The sequence below is a fragment of the Cyclopterus lumpus genome, chromosome 1, assembly GCF_009769545.1.
Source record: "Cyclopterus lumpus isolate fCycLum1 chromosome 1, fCycLum1.pri, whole genome shotgun sequence".
Lineage (NCBI taxonomy): Eukaryota > Metazoa > Chordata > Actinopteri > Perciformes > Cyclopteridae > Cyclopterus > Cyclopterus lumpus.
In genome coordinates this window covers 13799406-13821385 of record NC_046966.1, presented here as the reverse complement: position 1 = coordinate 13821385, position 21980 = coordinate 13799406, and the positions used below count along the sequence as shown (strand labels likewise).

The 21980-nt window shown below is 40.5% G+C and overlaps 2 protein-coding genes across 2 annotated transcripts in view; both read left to right on the top strand.

Annotated features, from left to right (window-relative positions):
* The window catches only part of LOC117737602 (FERM and PDZ domain-containing protein 1), a 40205-nt gene extending 33752 nt beyond the window's left edge, over nt 1–6453 (top strand). The window contains exon 16 of the mRNA XM_034543667.1: nt 958–6453. Coding sequence (XP_034399558.1) covers nt 958–4460 — 3503 coding nt within the window. The 3' untranslated portion in view covers nt 4461–6453. The remainder of the gene's footprint in view (nt 1–957) is intronic.
* Nucleotides 6454–9725: 3272 nt separating this feature from the next.
* LOC117733679 (multidrug and toxin extrusion protein 1-like) lies at nt 9726–20633 on the top strand. The gene is made up of 16 exons (XM_034537501.1): nt 9726–9986; nt 10981–11082; nt 11215–11283; nt 11512–11660; nt 13276–13318; nt 13451–13495; nt 13586–13683; nt 14508–14605; nt 15134–15315; nt 15883–15991; nt 16844–16919; nt 17538–17607; nt 17703–17835; nt 17953–18047; nt 18553–18616; nt 18699–20633. Exons 1-16 carry the CDS (start codon nt 9795–9797, stop codon nt 18905–18907), a joined length of 1734 nt encoding a protein of 577 aa, XP_034393392.1. The 5' UTR covers nt 9726–9794; the 3' UTR covers nt 18908–20633.
* Nucleotides 20634–21980: the final 1347 nt, after the last annotated feature.

Genomic DNA, 21980 nt, shown 5'->3' with positions numbered 1-21980 from the left:
TAACTTGACTGTCTGCATTATTATTATCACTAATATTATAGAGCTCAGTGCAATCAAGTTCTCCTGCCAGAGAAGAAACAGCATTTCATCCATTACACTAAACTATCCAAAGATATGTATTAGTCTGGTGGTGGAAAGTAACTAAGTGCACTTACTCAAGTACTGTGCTTTAATGCAATGTTGAGGTACTTGCTACTTTATACTTTATACTACCTTACTGATGTAAAATTGTACATTTTACACCACTACATTTATTTAACAGATATATTCACTAGTTACTCTTCAGATACAATGCAATTTAAAGAATAAACCAGTTGGACCCAACCTTTTTGACTGGCATGTGACCCCTGACAAAAAGCATTGTCCTGATTGGGCCCCTTTGTCAACGAGTTGTGAGAGATTACAAAAAAGTACAAAAAAAGAGTAACACTTTTTTCTTATTCTATGTCCCATTAATCATCTCACAAACATCTAGTTTATCGTATGCCCACTTATGTACCACTGGAAAAAGTGTTACAATAAAATCATGCTAAAAGAAATCCATGTGTAGAGTGATCTGGAAGATATAGATAACTACAATGATATACCATCGTCGTCTTTGTTGACAAGTGGCATTGTTTTTTGGAACCATTACATTGAGGTAGGGCCCTGTTCCTCTCAAATCAGGCACATGTGGAGTTATTAAATCACAGTGTTAAAAGCCTGGCAGCGCCCGTTTATATAATTATCATCATCATTTTTATCATCTCATTATGATGTATTATTGCAGAAAAAACTGCTTTTAATTACGGTTACCCTGCCACTCAACTTTGACATAAACCTTCACGCAAAAATTAAAAACTGTTATTGAGTTGATTTGGGTTACCTACACTATGTTTACTTCCTGTTTCTAATTACTGAGAAATTTGTTTTGAGAAATGCAAAAAAAGCTGATTTTACTTTTTTACTTTGCTGCAGATATTCGCACAGAGATGAAACTGGACTTCCTCAGCACACTCAGCCTCAGTGACATTAGAGTCTCGGTGACAGATGCAGACAAACATGGAAAAGAGGAAGAAGGCAGAAAAGTAGGAGACGAGGAAGGAGGAGGCAGAGAAACATTGTTTCAGCTCAGAAAAAGATCCCGTAAGCGTCGTTCCTTCATGGAAACCGATTATACCTCTAGGGTGTCATATCCAGAGCCAGATCCAGATATGCAGGATCTGGTCTCTAGTAGGCTTTATAAGAACTTCAAGGCTGAAGCCAATGAAGCACAGATACTGAGTTCAGATCCTGAACCTTCAGAGCAAACCCAGAATCCCAGTCCTACGGTCTCCTCTTTGACCCACTCTGAAGGGGAACCGAGTCAGCTCGAGTCAAAGCCCATTCTGTCTAAACCCCACTCGCATGGACCTGGCTCTCCTTGTAGTTTGGGGTCTCATGACCCACAGGCCACCTCCAGGACCAGGAAACAAGAAATGGAGATGGAACCTGACGCAATGGAATCCAAATCAGTCACAGATCTGGTGAAGGCAGCATCTCCTACCATTACCGTTGTTCGCTGCCGGGTGGATCCAGATGGAAAGGAGAGTGCTGATCGGAGGGGTGACGGAAAGGAGGAAGGGGAAGAACAGAAGGAGATGAGTGAGGGAGAGGAGGAAGAGACTGCAGGTGTGTCGGGGAAAGGGACGTTCACTAATCATATGTTTTTGCCAGAAAGCACTGAAGAGGAAGGTAAAGGGGAAGAAGAGAAGAAAGAGGGGGTGAGAGGGAACTCATCCAGTTCAAAGAGACCACTCATTGGTGCCGAGAGGCAGCCGGAGGCCAACACACTGCCTACATGTTTGATAGATGTGACTAAAAAGACGAGTAATGGCCTTTTGGGAGACCATCTGATTGCCCTCGAGCAAAACTTGTATATAGAGGAACAAATGCTTGACGGTGTATGTGAAAAGTCAAACCCTCCATACTCACCTCCACCCTCATCCCCTCTTCCTCCAATACCAGTTCTTCACAAATCCCAAAGTGACTATTATTTGATGGGAGAGGTGGGCAGTGAAAACACGGGAACCTCAACCAAAATGTCTTCATCTTATTCTGAGGAGATGTCACAAAGATATACTAACAGAGCACAATTACATTTGGACGTCACCACCAGTATTATTGAGGATGATGCCAACGTTGTTGTTAGCTCCACTATGACTAATAGCGATGAAGTTACAGACAGCACCAATTCGGACAATGTGTTTTTTGATGATGACCTGAGTAATTCCTTAACTCCGAGTTCAAGTGACAAGAAAGATGAGTGCGCTGTAGCTACTAGGCATAGCATCAGTGCAACCTTGGCTCCAGCAAGTGAAGGTGAGTCTCAAATTATTATCAAGTCTCCCGCGAACATTGAAGCTCATACAAGAATTAGTTCAGTAAATTCTGACTATACTCGTGCTATAAACTCTATCACTGCAAAGCTTGGAGTTGCAACAAGTGCCACGTCGCCTACATTTAATTCAGGTACCAGTTTGAGAGTTGAGGTTTCACATGAAAGCGCTTCAGGTTTGAATCAAAATGTCGACAAACCCATAAGTGATTCCACTATGCAAAGTGCTGAAGCTAAAAATAGCTTAGCTGGTCCTAGCTTAGCGAAAGCTACTACAGTCACAATACACAATCTCTCCAAGACGCCTCCTTCCCCAACTCACTTCCTCTTCCAGACCTGTTCCCCGAGCATTATGGGTAGCTTATCTGCCTCCACACTCAGAGGGAAGATTCAAAGGTTGCCCCTTTATTTATCACGCTCCCTGGAAACCCTCAACCAAGCTGGGGTGGGGAATGTACCTCAGAGTTCAGTTGAGGACAAGAGTAGGGATGAAGTCAAAGTCACCATTAAAGTTACGGACGTTGATGACATCACACAGACTATAGACTTCGAAACGGGCACAACTGCAGAATCTGTGGAGTCAGACGATTCGGATACAACGGTTACAGGATCTGAGGTGGACGGGGAGTTTGTTGTTGAAACAAACTCGGCCAAGAGTTTTCAATCAGTGTCAGAGGTGAAGGAAGTAAGCCCTCCATTGCCTGTCCAGACTGAGCCCAAACCCCAACACCAGCATCTGCATCTGTACACTGGACCTATCAAGAACACATCAGGACCAATAACGGATCCTCCGGCCTCCAGAGTGAGCAGCCTCCAAAGAGACTCTTCAGGCCTACACATGGAAACTCCTGGCCCTATAAAAGATGCTCCAGAATCAAAGATGAAGGTTACAAGTCCAGGTGAAGACTTTCCAGGTTATAAAATGAATTATCAGTTGCGTTCTATTGCCCATCCGATAGTGGTGACCACACAGAATCTAAATGGACCAGTACTCCCTTTTCATAGTCAGGCACAGAAAGTAAGACGGACCAGTAGTGACAGACCTTTGATTGGTCTTTGTAGGCCTACAGTGAATAATTCAGACTCACCAAAAACACTTTCTTCAGGCTGTAGGGTGTTTACTATCTGTGAGGATCCAGCCCAGACAAAGAGCCCAGCTATGGTGGGGACTACACCACCCTTGAAGTCTGATTTTGGCTGCACTTCAGTACTAGCATCTGGATGTGAGTCAGTAGTGGAAGGGGTGCAGGTGCCGCTGGATGCTTGTGGTTGCCCAACGGTCTATACCAACTGCTTCAGCAGCGGGGACAGCTTCGACGAGGAGCTGACGGTCTACGAGTTCTCCTGCCGCACAGAGAGCAGCGATGTGACTCAGACTTCTGGAGCAGGTCTTCCTCTCATGACCTCTCCACCCATTTCCTCTTTTCTCTCCACCTCATCCACCCACTCTCCCTCCTTCCCACGCTCCAACATTTTCTCCTCCTCTACCTCTGAGCTCAGCCCTCTCCTCTCACCATTATCTGACTCCTCTGACCGTTTCCTGCCCCAAACGCACAAGGACACCATCAGTCGGCTAGGCCAGCAGCGCTACCCAGAACCCCCAACAGGTTTCCAAGTACTCCGCATAGATGTGGATCAGCTCCTTTCCATTCTGGAAAGTACCGGTGCTGACAGATCCGTAGCAGGCCATGGAGGTCGCCACCCAAGGGACACCTGCCCTGCCCACTTTACAGAGAACAAGAGGGTGCTACAGATAGAGGCACGGCGGCTGATGTCCGGCTGCCAGAAGGTGGTGGGGATTGGCCAGAGCCCAGAGGAAATGCTTCATTCCCTGGCTGACAGTTTCCGGACTCTGGTGGAGTTGGCAGGTATATGCCTGTGGTTCTCTGGTTGCGAAAGGTGTGACCGTAGGAACGCAGAGGCAGTTGCAGGTCTGGCAGATGTGGCCCGTTCATTCAGGGACTTCTGTCTGGCAGCAGAGCGGGCCAGCAGCAAGCGCAGCTGCCAGGACCTGAGCTCCAAGCTGCTGGCGAAACAGTGCACCGCCCTCACCGCCTCGGTCTTCTGCCTCACTCAGCTGTTCCGCACCCTCACTGCACTATGAGTGAACCACAATCTCTGAAGTCTTTTGAGGAGACCTTGAAGCAACCTGTGGTGTTTAATCTCAGATCCTCGAGGTCACCAGGGAGCCCACAGCTGATGCAGGTGTGACTCAGGACAGTCATGTTTAGGATGGGCAGTGTGAGGTGAGTTACCTCAGACACACAGTGGTGTCACTGAGCTCCATCACAGCTCAAAGGACAACAAGAACTCTCAACACCATGGAGCCAGTTTGAGATCCTCGAGGTGCATGTGGTTACTGACTATATGCTGTGCACGTACTGTAGCCGACAAAACAAACAGTCAGCCAACAAACAGACTGCAGAGTGGTGCTGCTTGTTTTCCAGTATTGAGGAACTGATGTACTTGAATGTATTCTATGTTATCGATTATGTTTATTTATTCATTAATTTATTTAATTACAGGTTATTACAGTGAGCAAATAAGGAATGTAAAGACAAGGAAGAAATACATTAGGAAATGTTTACAGGCATATCTGAGGATGGAGGAGAAGTGGGCCTTTTACACACATACACAAGCACACAACCTCAAATACACAGTGAATCAGTATTTGATTCCCTTCCTACACATGCCTTTTGTGTGACTGACTGACCATGTTTGGATATGGAACACTGCAGTTTACTGATGCTTATATATCTTTACATTCTCCAGGTGGCCAGTGAGGACTTCTTTGAATGTTACTGTTTACAAAACCCCAAAACTAGACTGAGATATTATTTGCTTAAATCACACAAATCAAGCCTGAAACTGTATTGGCTATTTTATAAATCTAGTAGCAGAATGCTGATGTATACGAAACAGTTTGGATGAGATACATCTCTATACACATTTCATTTGTTTTCGCATTCAGTATGGTTTATGGAAATGTAATGCATTTGCTAGCTTTTCTCTTGTTTATTTGTCAACACTTTCTTTCTCCACTTCCAGTGGAAACACTGAACCCAGTGAATGGTCATGTGGCTGTCAACCACCAGTCTTTTCCATACAATACTTTTATTTGTTTCTCTTTAGTACTAATGTCCATTGAGAAGAATAATCTCCAGAATGATATTGGAGACTTGGTGACACTTCCCAATATATATTTAATGTTACATATTTAATGTTACATTGTTTATGGGAATTTTAAGAGTCTTTGCAAGCTTTTCAAGATCATAACAACTTGCACGCCTCTCTGAGCTTTGTGGACAGTCAGGAACGACTTAGACTATGACTTTGTCCCTTACACTAAGTGCATTATTATTACAGATTTCCCAGTATGACTACAACAAGAAACCAGTGACTGAGCATGGGCGCAGATAGCCAAAGCAGTGCAGGATTACACAGGCTATCTGTATGTGCTTTTCCATCTTTTGATCAACATATTGAGGGAGAGGGTCAGGGAACATCTGTCAAACTGACCCAAGCATTGGTTGACAGTCTATCGTTGGAGTTTCTTGAACTCAACACATTCGCCACAGAAACATGTGCAACCCTGATTTACGTGAAGCTTATTATTGTGGATAAGCTGACATATTACAGCATTTTCACTTGGAATGTTTCTTAAAATAAAAAGGATTGATGCACACTGGACCTGCATGTTCACTGGAGAAATTAAAGTTCCACCGCTGCAGTGCTGGGAACGCAATCTATTTCAAACAGTGTTTCTATATACAGTATATATTTATAATGGCAATTGAAACTGTATTGTTTACTTGTCCTGTTTTGTTCCCTGGGGTTGTAAACAAATATAATGTCCTCTATTGTATTCCCAATGTTCAGCAGTGAAGAATTTCATTACTTTTATGATCTCCATGAGAAAATTTCCCCAAACAAATAATGGAAAACTTGTCTAAATAATCTGTGCTCACAAAGCATGCTGTAATAAGCCATAAAATGCATTATTGTTTAATCAGGGATTTTATCTGTGAATGACTGAATGATGGCGTCTGCTCTTGCTTTGTAATGCTCAACCCCCACCATTAAAAACAATGTCAAGATTTTCTTTTTTATGATTCCTTTATTACTCACCCATTTGCACCCTCTAATTACCAGGACAGGTATTACCTCATCAGCTCTATCACTCTCACCTGCGCAATCTACTGCACTCACTCCTTTCTGTATTACCTCATCAGCTCTATCACTCACCTGCCCAATCTACTGAACCTTTTCCCTCTGGTATATAAGCCCCAGCTTCACTCACAGTCTCCACCAGACCATCCAGGATTTCTCCCCTCAGTACGACCTTGCCGGTTTAGACTTCTCGACCTTGCCTCTGCCCCGGTATGACCCTTGTATTCTGTCTCCGGGATTCCTGTCTTTTTCTTTGTCTGTTTCCCTTGTGTGTTCTGCCTGAATAAACCTCTTGCTTTCAACCACCAATCTGTCGTATTGTGTTTGGGTCCTTCCACCACCTGTTACTCTAGTAAGATTAAAAAAATATATAGATCAGTCAAATCAGGTAATTTGGGGAAAGCTTTAGGTAGACTGTCAAGAGATTCAGAGAAACAATGTGTAGCAGTATACTCTTCCTTGGAATTTGCTCTGCCCATCCTCCAGCAGTTATCTTGGACCGATCAAATTGATTGTTTCATGTAAAGGACATTTGTCAGAGGAATGCAACAATGTGCTGCAAGAATCACATTTGTATTTTGTCTGGAATGTATAGAAATGACAGATTATTAAATATTTAAGCTCTTTGATAATCGGAGAAACATACTGACACGTTTATTTTTAAAAGAAGATATCTGTCCAATGTACTGTAGGTCAACTTTAAGGTCCCCTGTTTCCTAAAGTAATTTTTCATTTTTAATATGGACTATTTGTTCTCTTGATCACTCAACTTTTGCCATCATTCATATAGACATTAAACACTCAACAGTGAGGACAATTATCGTTTCTATACACTAGAAATATATACTTTCAAGCAGACAGCAACCCATTGTTGAATATTTTTTTATGACATGAAAAATACAAAAGATTAACCTTTTATTTTTGCATATCCTCAGTCAAAATCCACAAACTGTGTAAAGATAACGTAGGCCAAACTGTATATGGTGAGCATGTTCTTATATCTGGTATTGAAAGTGATAGGTTGATCTTAAGATGTCTTCAACTTCTGGTCTTCCCTTAAAGTGTATAAGAAAACTAGATATTGTTTTTATTGATTTTCTTTCCAAATGGTACGTGTGTATACATGAAAAAAAAGTTACACAAAACATCATCAAACACTATTCTGATTCTATGACAACTTGTGTTTCAATTATTCTTTCATTACAAGCAATATATTATTAGAAACACTGACAGTTTTATGAACAAGTTTGATGTTTTCCAGTTAATTTCCCAGTTGATGGTCTTCATGGCCACTATCATCAGCATGGTGTTCTGTGGTCACCTGGCAAAACCTGGAGTTTCTTTAGCAGGTGAGGAGAAATGCTTGTAAGCCCTATCTGTGTTCATACTGACATCACAGCCTACTTTATGTTATTGACTTCTACAGGATAAGATTGCCTTTGAATTTTCATTGTTGATTCATAATGTTTTTGTCAATTGCAGGTGGTTAATGTGACTGGTATTTCCATTGGCACTGGATTGTCATCCACCAGTGTAACCCTCATATCCGTGTTAGGTTGTCCTTTCCCCTGAAACAAGCAGCTCAACAATGAGCTTTTGTATCATGTTTGTTTTCTTGGTCTGCTCATACCTTTGCTTAGTAGCGTGATCGGTGTTGTTCAACTCCACTTATTTATCTCCCTGTTTCATGCAGACGTATGGGAGCGGTAACTTGAAGCGTGTGGGTGTGATTCTCCAGAGGGGGATTCTGATCTGCTGCTGGCCTGTTTCCCCTGCTGGGCTGTCCTCATCAACACTGAGCCTCTCCTACTCGCCGTCAGACAGAGTCCAGAGGTTGCCAGGTGAGCCATTATGCAATCCCCTAAAAGTTAATAGCTGTAACAATCATGTAAATGCTTCTAGACCATGCTGTGCACTGTCTTTGTCAGCTGCAGATAACACTGCTTCCATCGTTTTGTCACTCATGATTTTCTACATGAGCCATCATTGCTTTACAGCGTTAGCATTGTGTTCAAACAGGGCCACGATGGCATCGCCATAGTCAGGCGGTGGACCAGGAAGACCCTACATTGTCCTCTCTTGGATCCTCGTCCTCCTGTTGGGAAATCTGTTGATACACTGGAGACTGTTTAATTAGGTTCAGTATATTTCCATTGCTGCAGTAGTCCTCCTATACCAGGTATAAGACAGCACCCACAAACAGTGAGGAAAGATACTGCTACTAAGATGGAAATAAACAGTGATAAGGCCAACTTCTTCGGAGAGTGACAAAACAGTGTCAAAACATTCTGTGACCTCTAAGGTCTAACAGGTTTAAGTTGCTTGATAAAGCCACTGAAGAGCCAAATACTGACATGTCACACAGGAAGGCCGGAAACAGGTTATGTATTATAACTTGTATGTTCTAACATCTGTGTGTTTACTGATCTGTGTGTGTGTGTGTGTGTGTGTGTGTGTGTGTGTGTGTGTGTGTGTGTGTGTGTGTGTGTGTGTGTGTGTCTTCTAAAACACACTTCCCATGTGCTGTCATTTAGCTGTGTGCAGTATGAACAGTACACAGAGATGATCAAATTACTGATGAAATTCTAATTGCTTGACATGTGCAAAAAATACATATTGTTTACTCCACAACATGTATTTGCTAACTTTAGTTTAATTAGAAATCAACTAATACATTATTACAATTTCTTATAGATTAAGAGACCCAGCACAGCAGAATATGATGTAATTAAAATCAGCTCCACCTTCACCAGCTGCGACATTGCACTAAATATAATCCAATTATGCAATACATTTTTTTAAGAGTACTTTTACTACTCAAAGGATTGTTTGATGCTAATACGTTAGTACTTTTACTTCAGTAATTTTTTGCATGCAGATTGTGTACCTGTAACAGTATTTCTACACTGTGGTATTCCTACTTCTACCTAAGTACACGAGTACTTCTTCAACTTCTTTCATTGGCATTGCACTGCACTCGGATGCCATCTCTTCAAACCACAAGTCTAAGGAAACTGAACCTCATAATGTGCACTTGAATGCAACATAAGGTCTTCCGAATGGCAGCGACGCCCCAAACAGCTGCAGGAGGTAGTTAGCAAGGACCTGCTCCCGTGACGCGTTTGGAGCGCGTGCGTAACGTCTCCTGTACTGGGTGATCGGACACACATTTATTTACCCAACCGCGCGTCACGTTGTCCGTCACTGTTCAAGGGACATCAGCAGGAACATAAATTAACCCGACCTTTCTGTTGAGAACACCGCAGTCATGGACGTTTCTAGTAAAACACCAAGTGAATATCCCGAGGCAGTGAATGCCGCTCTGAAAGCAGAGGATGCGGCTCGCTCTGCCCGGGGCCCCGGTGATGGCGGAGGCTCCTGTCTGAAGAAGGCGCGCGGCTTCATTCCGTCCAAATACCGATACGAGCTGCTTCAACTGGTCAAGCTGGCGGGACCAGTGGTAAGAAGACTGGGCTCAGTCCACTCCGTGTGTCTGCTGCCTCAACGGAACCCGATGGACTGATATTTGAGTGCTGACTTTTTAACTTTTATTATTTAAATTTAGTTTGAATGTCTTCACGTTTCATAAACTTTCTGTGCATTGTGCAAGCATGAGTAATTAGTTTGTATCTTTTAAGAAGCGCAGATTTATTAAGGAATACAGTTTGTGCTTTACAGAGATGAGATGACTCTCCAATGACTTGAGACTTCAGGGATTAGTGAGCAGTTTAGTGTTTGAGAGGCTAGAAGGATGAGTTAAATTACAGTAGATCATAAACTGACTGGTATGAATTCAGACCCAGTGTTATACAATACGGCAAAATGCGGCGATTTACTCAAGGAAAGTTTTCATTGTGTCTGTTTGTCATGTTGCATTGTATCAGCTTGTTTAAAGTGATCATATGCCAAACAACTAATTAATGCTGATAATGAATGTTAGTAGAAAATGTTGCGATGATAACACATACTTTACACTTTTAAATATAGCAAAGCAGTGTTCTAAATAGCACATGATATTACATTCATTACATCTACACAAGACACTTGACTTTGACTAAATAAACCCAGGCCCCTCCTCAAGGTGGGAGACTTAACATCACAGCCACATGCAGGTGTCATTTTAGGCCCCTTTACTTACCAGTTTGTATTGTGGTTGTAGTTTTGCTTACAGGTTTGTCAAAAGTATTTGCAATAACCAAATGACCACAAACAAAATATGGTGAACCTGGAGCCTCCTTGAGGGTCTGGGGTCCATTAACACTTTCCCTCTGATTGAAGGTTAAAGTTAAAACATGAATGTCTCATTGTCTAAATTCATAGGGGCTGCACTGTATACCTTGTACTGTATGTTTATTTATTTAGGCTAACTCACTCACAGTATTTCTAGTTTGTCAAAGATTATTACCTTGTTGAAGAAAATGATGAATGGTATTGCATTTGCTTTTGTACTTCAGGTCATTTCCCAGTTGATGGTCTTCATGATCAGTTTCGTCAGCACTGTGTTCTGTGGTCACCTGGGGAAAACTGAACTAGCAGGTGTAGCATTATCGATAGCGGTGAGGAGACTTTCTGGAGTCCTAACTGTTTGGACTGGTATCCCAGCCTTACAGTAGGGGCGGCTAAATTATCATTTAATAGATGTGTTCTTTCCATGAGTTGTTTTTGAAAAACCTTTTTTGTTGTTACAGGTGGTTAATGTCACTGGTATTTCCATTGGAACTGGTTTATCGTTAACTTGTGATACCCTCATATCTCAGGTAGTGTCCTCACCAATGTTGCTCTTTCACTTAATTTATCTGACCTAGACAAACACAACTGCTGCTGGGTTCCCAGGTTTTCCGGGGGTTCCCTTTTTTAAAAACAACTCAACAATGAGCTTTTGTATCATGTTAGTTTTTTTTTACCCTTCACACCCTTGGTTATTGGTGTGGTTTGGTGTTTTCTAACTCTGCTTATGAGAGTATCCGTCTCCCTGTTTCATGCAGACGTATGGGAGCGGTAACTTGAAGCGTGTGGGTGTGATTCTCCAGAGAGGGATTCTGATTCTGCTGCTGGCCTGTTTCCCCTGCTGGGCTGTCCTCATCAACACTGAGCCTCTCCTACTCGCCGTCAGACAGAGTCCAGAGGTTGCCAGGTGAGCCATTATGCAATCCCCTAAAAAAAAAAATCCTGTTCCCTTTAGTGACTCTTCTGTACAGTGTGACGGTAAAAATATGTGTTACTTTGTGGACTGGTTCAAGGGCAGAGCAACAGGGTGGATATGGAGGTGGACCGATGACCATATGTCTTATCAAAATCAACACTCTCTGTTCTTTGTTCTTCTGTATCCAAGACATTCAGATTCTTTCTTCGTTTGTCGTCATTAGTGGGCCCTGGAGGGGGGTGCATATGCTTGTATAAATCACAATGTAACACAATGTATTAACGGAAGAACCTCCGATAGCTCACCGAGTGTGGCTGTTGAACGTTCTCCCAGCTTGCAAGCTTGAATAAACGGAAAGACAACTTTGATTACTTTGAAGACTCTGTTTGTTACAATTGGATATTTGAACCACAACTCTCCTCCTGATCAAACATAGAAATCTTCCACCACAACATGTTGCAGGGTTTCCACGTGTCCTGGATTGTATTGTGTGTGTGTGTGTGTGTATATTGCTTGCTGCTGCTTCAAACAAATGAATAAAGTACATCTATCTAAACCTTGAAAACGGTTGACCAATTGTCCTGTTCTGCAAAACTCATGGGAAATTTGAGTAAAAGGTCCTTGAAAATCTTGTGTTTTTCCTGAAAAATTGTTCCAACATTCACATATCTATCAGACATTTCCATCTGAAAAGGCCACAAAGTTATATTTATGATCATATTAATGTTCAAATGTTAGTTTATGGATGAGAGTATTTGGTTATGTTGTGGAAATGCTGTGAAGTCATGTCAAATAAGCGCATGCAGGTTTGATGACATTACAAGGGAAGTGTTGTAATGTTATCTGAAACTGAAACATTAAAATATAAATATTAGTGCTGGTTGGTAACTGTGGTAGTCTTCAGTATTTATATTATTATATGATCAATGTCTGTTATACCATCGAGATCATCACTGGAAACTTCATGAAAACATAATGGAAAGTGGTCTCTACAAAAATGAATGAGAAGCCTGATGTGGCCTTAGCTAGACTGCCAATCTGTTAACATTTGTAGAAATGTTGTCAGTTATCTACAAGGTGAACATGAGTATTCCTGTGGAAGCCCAGTATTAATGTGGAACGATGTTTTTTTCTTTAGGTCCGCAGTCAGTAGCAGGCTGGGCCATAATACATCTGATATTCTAGTGGAATGAATGCCACAACTTAACACTGTTAAAGCTGTATTAAACTAAACATGTTGGCCACTTTGGGGCAGCAGAAAAAGGCTATCAGCTTTAAGTATAGTTATAGTGGCAAATTGTTGCTTATTTACACATCCCTGAGACACAGAGCAACTATAGCTTGCATTTAATCTCCCCACTGGATGAATTAAACTCCAATATGCATATATAACTGGAGCTAAAAGGAGATTTCCTGTGTTCACCAGCTAGTCTCTAAGTATGTTCAGTTTTTTAATGTTTTTTTTTGTCTTGTAAGACTTATACAGTTGGATTCATGATTTAGACCCAACATTGTCACCTCATATTTTATAATATACATTATATGTACAGTCCTGTGTTTCAACCTTACAATGACATTTATGTGTGTGTATTCTTTCTGAATGAAGTCTCGCCCAGCTGTATGTGAAGATCTTCATGCCTGCCCTGCCGGTGAGTTTGGTTCTAAACTCTGTGTATTAGGATAATGAAACAAAACATACAGAGGTTTTCACTTGATTATTACACTCAAGCTCAAATTTGTGCATAGGTGACACTGATCAAATGTTATATTTCCTTTTTCAGGCTGCTTTTATGTACCAGCTGCAAGGGAGGTATCTTCAAAATCAGGTGCAGCAATGCAAACCAACTAATGTTAATGTTTATGGCTAGATCAAAGTTATTGAAAATGTTATTAATACCAGGTGTTGTGGTTTACAGGGAATTATATGGCCTCAGGTTGTGACTGGAGCAATTGCAAATATCCTCAATGCAATCATCAACTACTTTTTCATCTACAGTCTGGAGTTGGGTGTTGCGTGAGTTTTCCAACATCATTATTTTGTAGAAGAGCTTAACACTCAATTGTGTCATTAGAAACGCTCAGAAGTATGATTTTTATTATTATTATTATATCATGATTATTATATATTGAACATATATATATATATATGTATGTATGTATATGTGTGTGTGTGTATATATATATATATATATATATATATATATATATATATATATATATATATATATGTGTGTGTAGGTAATGCGTGTGTATGTATGCATGCATGCATGCATGCACACACACTAGGGTTAATAGTTAATGAAATAGCATTTTCAATCAAGGTAATAGAGATAAAATAAGTATTGTGCCATATTCCGTCTCGTGTTGGAGCACCCCAGCTTTCCTTAACAACGGTGCTCGTCACTTACTGGAATATATGTGTTATAGTTGAATATATGTTCAGGAGTTTTGAACTGCAACATAGTTGATCTTATTTATTATGACTCCATACTTCATTATGTTCTTGGGTTGTCTCTCCGTCCGTATCATTCTGATGTTTTTTATTAATATAAGTCTTTATAAATTTAATTTAACAGCTGTCCAATTCAACATTTATTATTTGTCAGTTTCATTAATGCAGTGTTTATTACCAGATTGTTGGATGACATTGTACATCCATTCATCTTGTCACTCAGTGCGTTATTGTTCAGCAACATATTTGAATTTAATCTCAATGAGCATCTGCACACATAATGGATATAAAGTTTAGTTTCATAACCATGAACAGCTGTCAACAAAATATCAATATGATTTAAATTTCTTCTTTGGTCTAAATCTTCTGTTTCTTTCTTCTTGAAGGGGATCTGCTGCAGCCAATGCTATTTCCCAGTATTTGCTGGCTGTGATCTTATTTGTTTACATCTGCTGCAGGGGTCTGCATAAGGCCACATGGGGAGGTCAGTTTATTTTATTTAAATTGATTGGTTTTCTTCTGGGGTCATATTTTATTCTATCATTTCATTCTCTTTTACCATTCAAGCCTGTTGTCTTTTGCAACATCTTAATTGGTTGTCTATTGTGAACTTTCCAGTTATTAATGTTTGAAAAGATTAGTTACACTCTGTAACTGTGTATTGTAAGTGTGCATGAGAGGTTACAGGGATGACGCACCTGGCCCAAGTTAGGTATGTACTTTTATATTTGTAAGGCTGTTGCACAAGTCTAGCAATAATTTGCCAGTACAAGTCATTCTGACATAACAATTCTTTATAATTTAAGTGAACCAACCTGGCTTCTGTTTAGCTTTCAGCCCACTTTTGGATTTCTAAAGTACACTTGCAGTATTTTAATCATTTCAAATAAACTCTCCTTTTCTGAATTGTGATTTTAGCATAAACTATCTGCTCACCGGAGTTAGCTCTAACATGAAATACGAAATGGAAAGATACACTACAGCTTAATAATGTAAGACATCCGACCTACAGGTTGGTCACTGGAATGTCTGCAAGAGTGGGGACCCTTCGTCCAGCTGGCCATCCCCAGTATGCTCATGCTTTGTCTGGAGTGGTGGTTGTTTGAAATAGGAGGATTCCTGGCCGGAGTGATTAGTGAGGTTGAGCTGGGAGCTCAGTCCATAGTGTATGAGCTGACTGTTATTGCTTACATGGTAAGTCTTCTCTATGTTTTGCCCTACAATCAATTAATTAATTAATTGTAGGGCAAACCCTCTGCTTGTGTGTTGGTCACTGCACTAATAAAATTACAGTTGAAGGGATAGTTCTCATCTTTTGAAGTAGGGTTGTATGTGGTCCTTGTCCATAGTCAATAGTAGATGGCGGTGTATATATACAGTAGATGGCTTTGTGTGTGTGTATATATGCAATAGATGGTGGTTTATATCCAGTAGATGACGTTGTGTGTGTTTTATGTTCATTCGGATCTACCAAAATCACAAAACAACACAAAGTAAACAATCGAGGCAGCAGGAGGCCAGTTTTGTGAATGGAGTCTGGGGATGAGAGCATAGATAACGGCTGCAGTGTCCCAATGTAAAGGGCTGTCTGATGGCAAGATAACGCCGGGAAAATATTCTCCCGTGCTGGTACTCTTGTCTCCTTCTGTAGTAATAAACTGACTATGGTTAAGTACCACATACAACCCCACATCAGAAAATCCATACTATCTCTTTTAGGAAAAGTAGCTTTAATAAATGTTTGGTCATTACTTCCCATAGTTCCCATTAGGACTCTCTGCTGCTGCCAGTGTACGTGTTGGGAATGCTCTTGGTGCAGGAAACATAGAGCAGGCCAAGTTGTCTAGCAAAATCCCCATCATTTGTGCACGTAAGACCAATGCATACTGTGTAGTACATGTTGCCTGAATAACCTCTTCACTTGTTTAGGGGCAATTTGTATTAAGAATATATTTGACACATCGTTCACGTCTCATTAACACAAAAAGCCCTCTTGACACGACCAGCAATGCAGACAACATGACATACAAAAAATCCGGTATTGAAAACAATACATAGTAATACATTGGAACTGGATGCCAATCAACTGAAAATATAGTGTTGATAGATACATGTAATAATGCTATTTATCTAAAAGCAGTACAGAGTAAAAACAATAGTGAATACTTGATGAGTGACCAAGCGGTCTACTGGGTCACTATGTTCCACAAGCTCTTTTTCTGGGCCATATCGCTCCTCCTGCTGTATATGTCAGCTCCACGTAGTCTGGACTGAGTCTCGTGAATACATTGTGTTTGAATTAATTTGTCTGAATGTTCATTTCAAGACTCGCATTGCCATGTAATTCACCAAATGGCACGAGGAAGGAATTTAATTTAACTTTTGGCCAATTACAAGAAATATGAGAGAATTCTATAAATCTTCAACCTTTTAATGGCAGCATCAACAATCACAGTTTACAATTAAAATTAATTGTTGAATCCTAAACGGGCTCAGTTTATATGTATAAACTAAACAGATTTCCTCACACTTGAACTATACCATTTGCAATATTCCACTTTCTTGTTCACCTCTTCCCCCGGTAATTTGAATATGTAAATTGTTCGAAACATGGTTTTTGTTCAGAGGTCTATATATATATATATATATATTTTTATTTTTATTTTTTTTATTTAAATTTGAAATTTGAATACGTGTTTTGTTCTTTGTATCCTTAATGCAGTCATAATTGCTGGTATTATTGGAGCCATCTTCGTCATGGCCAGACATGTCATTGGATACATCTTCACATTTGAGCCGTGAGTAAAATATTTGACACATTATTCTTCACTTTCTTTCTTGCACCGACGGAGTGATTCAATTTGTTCATCCTAATGTTCAGTTGTTTGATTATTAAATTATCAAGTGGTCCATGTCAGCCATCTGAAGGAACTCTGAGCGATTAGTCAGCATTATTGCGCTTTGTGAAGACTCAAAATTTGAAAGTACTCGGACCCGTTCAAGGGTTGGTGGGGGTTTCGGGGTTTTCAGTGAGAAACTTGAACGAATACAGTTGTTTTAAAGCAATATTTTCACTGATATAAAATAGATAATTTAGAGGGAGTGAAAAAAAAATCTGTGAACCTAAAAGACCCTTTTACATAAACAGGACAGTATTCTGTGTGGAAGCGCCAGGGCCAACCATAAACATGTAATTGAAGGGGAAAGCATTGACCAGCAGGGAATAAACAGAAAGAGGGCTGAGAGGGAACCAGACCCAGAACGGAGTCCTCTTTCAAATGAACCCGTTTCTGTTGGTCCACTTTAAGAGGACCGAGTTTGGTTTGTTTAAAAAAAATAATAATGACTGCTCTCATATCCATGTCCTTGTCAAAACATGTAAGGTCCATCAATAATCTCTATCTTCATTTATTTAGAGACATTTTACAGAGAGTTGCTGATGTCTTGATCGTATTTTTCTTCATGCACATCTTTGATGCTGTCGCGGTAAGAAACAATTTCATGCAAGTAATCAGGATTTCAGACCCAATATTGACCTCTCCAGAATGTGACCTGACCAAATCTCTGTTTGGCATGGACAGGGTGTGGCTGGAGGTGTTCTCAGAGGAGCAGGGAAACAAACGATTGGTGCTCTGGTTAACCTGGTGGGTCACTACTTCATTGGCCTCCCTGTTGGTGTGTCCCTAATGTTTGCAGCAAACATGGGCATTGTTGGTAAGACCAGACCGGTAATACGGTGTTCTGAAATGAGTGCTGCATGTAGTCATACCTCCTGCTTGTCAAGAAGTGTTCTGGGAAGCCATTCAAATGCTGCTCTCCTCTCTGTAAAAGGACTCTGGATAGGGCTCATCGCTGCTGTGTTGACGCAGTCCACTTTCTACGTCACATTTGTGTGCAAACTCGATTGGAAGAAGGCAGCTGAAGAGGTGCGTGACTACACCCGTTAACCAATCAAAATGAGACTTTTTGATTTGTCTTGATGTGTTTAAAGTTTAAAATCAAAAATCAAAAATGCATGTTTTCCCACATATCTGTTGCGCTATTTATCAATCTAGATTGTTTCGATGTAAGTTGTCTAGTTTTGGAGATATCGTCCGTAGAGATGTCTGCCTCCCCTCAAATAGAATGTGACCATAAGGCACCATTTTCTTTCAGCCATAGTTCCTCCATTAAACTGTTTACATTAAGGCTTGAGGATTATATTTAGTAACCAGGTCATGAGAAATAAGTTTTTCAAATGTATTTTCTGGCACTTATCGTCCCATTATATTAGAGAGAAGTCAGACATCTCTACAGCTGATATCTCTTAAACTAGGCAACTGACACAAACAGTCTAGATTGATAAATAGCTCTATGTAATAGGAAAGGCATGTATTTTTGATTTATGGGTGATCTGTCCCTTTACCAATTGTCTTGAATGTCTCTGATTAGGCTCTTGTGAGAGCAGGAGTCCAGATCCAAGACAAAAATGAGATGGTCGTGATGGGAAACACAGGTAAGCTGCAACGCACGCTCACTGAAACATCCTTGTGTTACAGTATTTTGTGTATACTTCAGGTTCTCCCTCGATCCTCTAGACTTGCTTCAGCACCCGGCTACTGCATCCAGTGCTGAGGAGGTCAACACGTATCAGGAGGTGCAAGATATATCCACCACCACTACTGTGGGAAATATTCTGTCAATACCACAGCTGGTTTTACGACGTGGCCTCGCATTGTTGCTGATGGTCGTTATTCTTGCCGCTGGAACCTTGGCTAACCACTTCCTCACCCAGCTACTGAAATGAGTCATAAAGCGGGCAGTCGGACTGATGACTGTCAGGGTCGATGGCGTCATCGGCCATTAACAATAAATACATCACCTTGTAGTGAAAGGGTTACTGTTACTATTAACTTTTATCCAACAACCTTCAATTATATGTGACTAGAAATCCACTGAAAAAGGAAGATGCATATTTTCAAATATATGATATTGTTGCTGCTCAGTGGAGAGGGAGAGGGAGTCCCTCCTCTCACGCAACTGACACAACCCCAAGATGAATGAAAGGGATTACATAATTAACAATGTTTTGACATGATAGTCTTTTAAGGCTATTGCGGGACTAAACAGCAATACAAGCATTAAATAGGGCATAAGACACAGGTGTGCTCAATCATGGGGAGGGGTGTCCTGAGTCATATTCACATTATGTGGTGGGAGCACATAGCTACCTAATTCATTACACATTTAAAAATCATATGAGAAAAAAAGTCTACATTTCAATATCCGAGACCTTAAGAGATAGACACGTTTACACTTTTGGAGTGACTGTTCAACTTACGTTTCTGGTCAAACTGTTTTTCTTAAAGGACACTCCTCCTCCCGATGATTGAGCACGCCCATAATATACTACATTTCTGCCAATTAATCCCCCTTAATCCTACACACAGCTACTTGAATGCAACTTTGCAAGATTTCTTGAAGCATGGTATGTTTGAATGACAATAACAAGCAATATAAGTAAGGTGCTGTATTATGTAACATAGAGGAGGGAGTATGCCAAGTATCGCTGGGGTAGTTCAAAATAGTTTGTTTCGAAGATGTTTTGATTTTAGAGGACCATTTACACACATTGAATGTGAATGCATTTTTTTTATACCCCTGTAAAAGAGTGTGTGTGTGTGTGTGTGTGTGTGTGTGTGTGTGTGTGTGTGTGTGTGTGTGTGTGTGTGTGGTGTGTGTGTGTGTGTGTGTGTGTGTGTGTGTGTGTGTGTGTGTGTTGTGTGTTGTGTGTGTGTGTGTGTGTGTGTGTGTGTGTGTGTGTGTGTGTGTGTGTGTGTGTGTGTGTGCGTGCGTGCGCACAACATATGACAATAGCACCCACTATTTTGTGATCAAAGGCTTTTTAAGAGACCAAAAGTTGAGAGTTCTGGTACTTTTTTTTAATTCAGCATTAGTGTTACTCTTAGTATCATGGTCAGTTGTAGTATATGCTAGATACATGTAGGATTGATTAAGATTCTCCTGAATCAATATGTGATATGATATGGGCATAAAGTGCATGTAATGCTCTCTAAATGTGTTCCTCTCAGCATGACATCCACCACTGCTTCTTTTAAATTCTTTTGTCAGCATTGTTGACAAAAATACACTGTTTTATTGCCAAATAATGAAATCCAAGTGAAAATCATCAATGCCAAGAATTTATGGAAGCATTCATTGAGACTGTTTTTGGTTATGAGTATTTGTTTGGGTTTGGATGTATTTTAACAACTACAATCCAGTAGTGGAAGGATGTTCTTGAGTATCACACATAAATTAAATGTATGTTGCTCATACCATCATTATTGCTGAAGTAAATTCATTTGGGTTGAAAAAACAAGTAAAGCCTAGAAGTTGCCATTTTGAAAACCGCTGTATTAAAAAATACTAGTTACTTTTGAGGGAGCTCTTCAAAGGCAGACAAAATAACTGATGATGCCACCAGCTTGGAGACATCTCACACATGTTGACCATTAAAGCCACTAAAGTCATCCTTTTTGTATTTTTTTTGTTCAAGACTAAAAACGTATAATATTGTATGGTCATACAACAAATACATCTTTAATGTTTTATAACCACAGTTGAAATACCCAAACATATAATTACATTTTGGCAGTTTCTCACTGACGTGAACATCCAACACTGTACCCATTTTAGAGTTTGCATGCACGCTACGTGCTGGAACTGGTTAACGTTACACCTCTGTAAGCGTGGTTCAAAAATGGTCTGCCTGGTGGAGCCTTTGGAAGAATTCAGCCAACAAATTCTCTCGTTTCTGGTAGATTTATTTCTGATCACAAGCAAAGTACAAGCGCTAAGATTGCAATGCATTTACAACAACTCTTCTCTAGAACCGGAAGTTCGGCCCTTATATACACAGATTTCGTCACAGGTTCGTATGCATCATCCTAAACTCTGACTGGCGCTGAACTATCAAGGAGGAGGGTAATTCCATCTCCTCCTCTCTTTTCACAGGACTGAGCCCTGCAAGATATTCACAGACACTTAATGGAAAACATCTGTTTAATATCAAACATGTTACATGATTATTTAATTGCTAAACGACTACAATATTACAGCAAGCTAACCACTGAACCAGATTCACTGTGATTAACTTGGTTCAAGATCAAGGCCACATTGTGTTATTGCTTTCATGTCTTGAAAAAAGTATTTTAGTTCCCATGTGAGTAGATCGGCTCTGTTCAAAACATCAAAACCATCTTGGTTATGTCATGGTGGTGAATGGGGGGCAACAGGATAAGGACCCAAATGCAGACAGGTAGGAAGAGTTCTGTGATTTTGTGTCAAAAATAATGACTAAACATTATATATCATATATACGAAACAGAGGTGACAGGATGCAGACAGGCAGTTACAGATACCGGTAAGGTTGTCAGAGTAACAAGAAAAAGGTTTCAGCGGCATGGAACAAAGGGCATGAAGCAATGTAAATGATAAATTGGCACGGAGTAAGTGGAAAGGACTGGTTCAATATCTACACAGCTGATGTGGACTTTGGGAACAGGTGAGTGGGAAGGTCAGGTGACTGGAGGAATGGAGGAAATGGGGTTAGGGCAGGAGGGAGTGAGGAGACTTGGACAGGAGAAAAGGTCTGAGGGCATCTGGCGGACAAGTAAAAAAAAAAACATTTCTGCCGATAACAAAAGAAAACAAGAAAAAAAGGGAGCACATACAACTTTTAGAGATCCGCCGATACTAATTGCAGATCATTGCCGATTCATGTTGTTTGATTCTAGCAGCTGGTCTAAAAGGCTCAAGGCAATTATACATGTTATCCTTTCACTATTTTATATTAATTTATACTGGGTTTTTTTCTT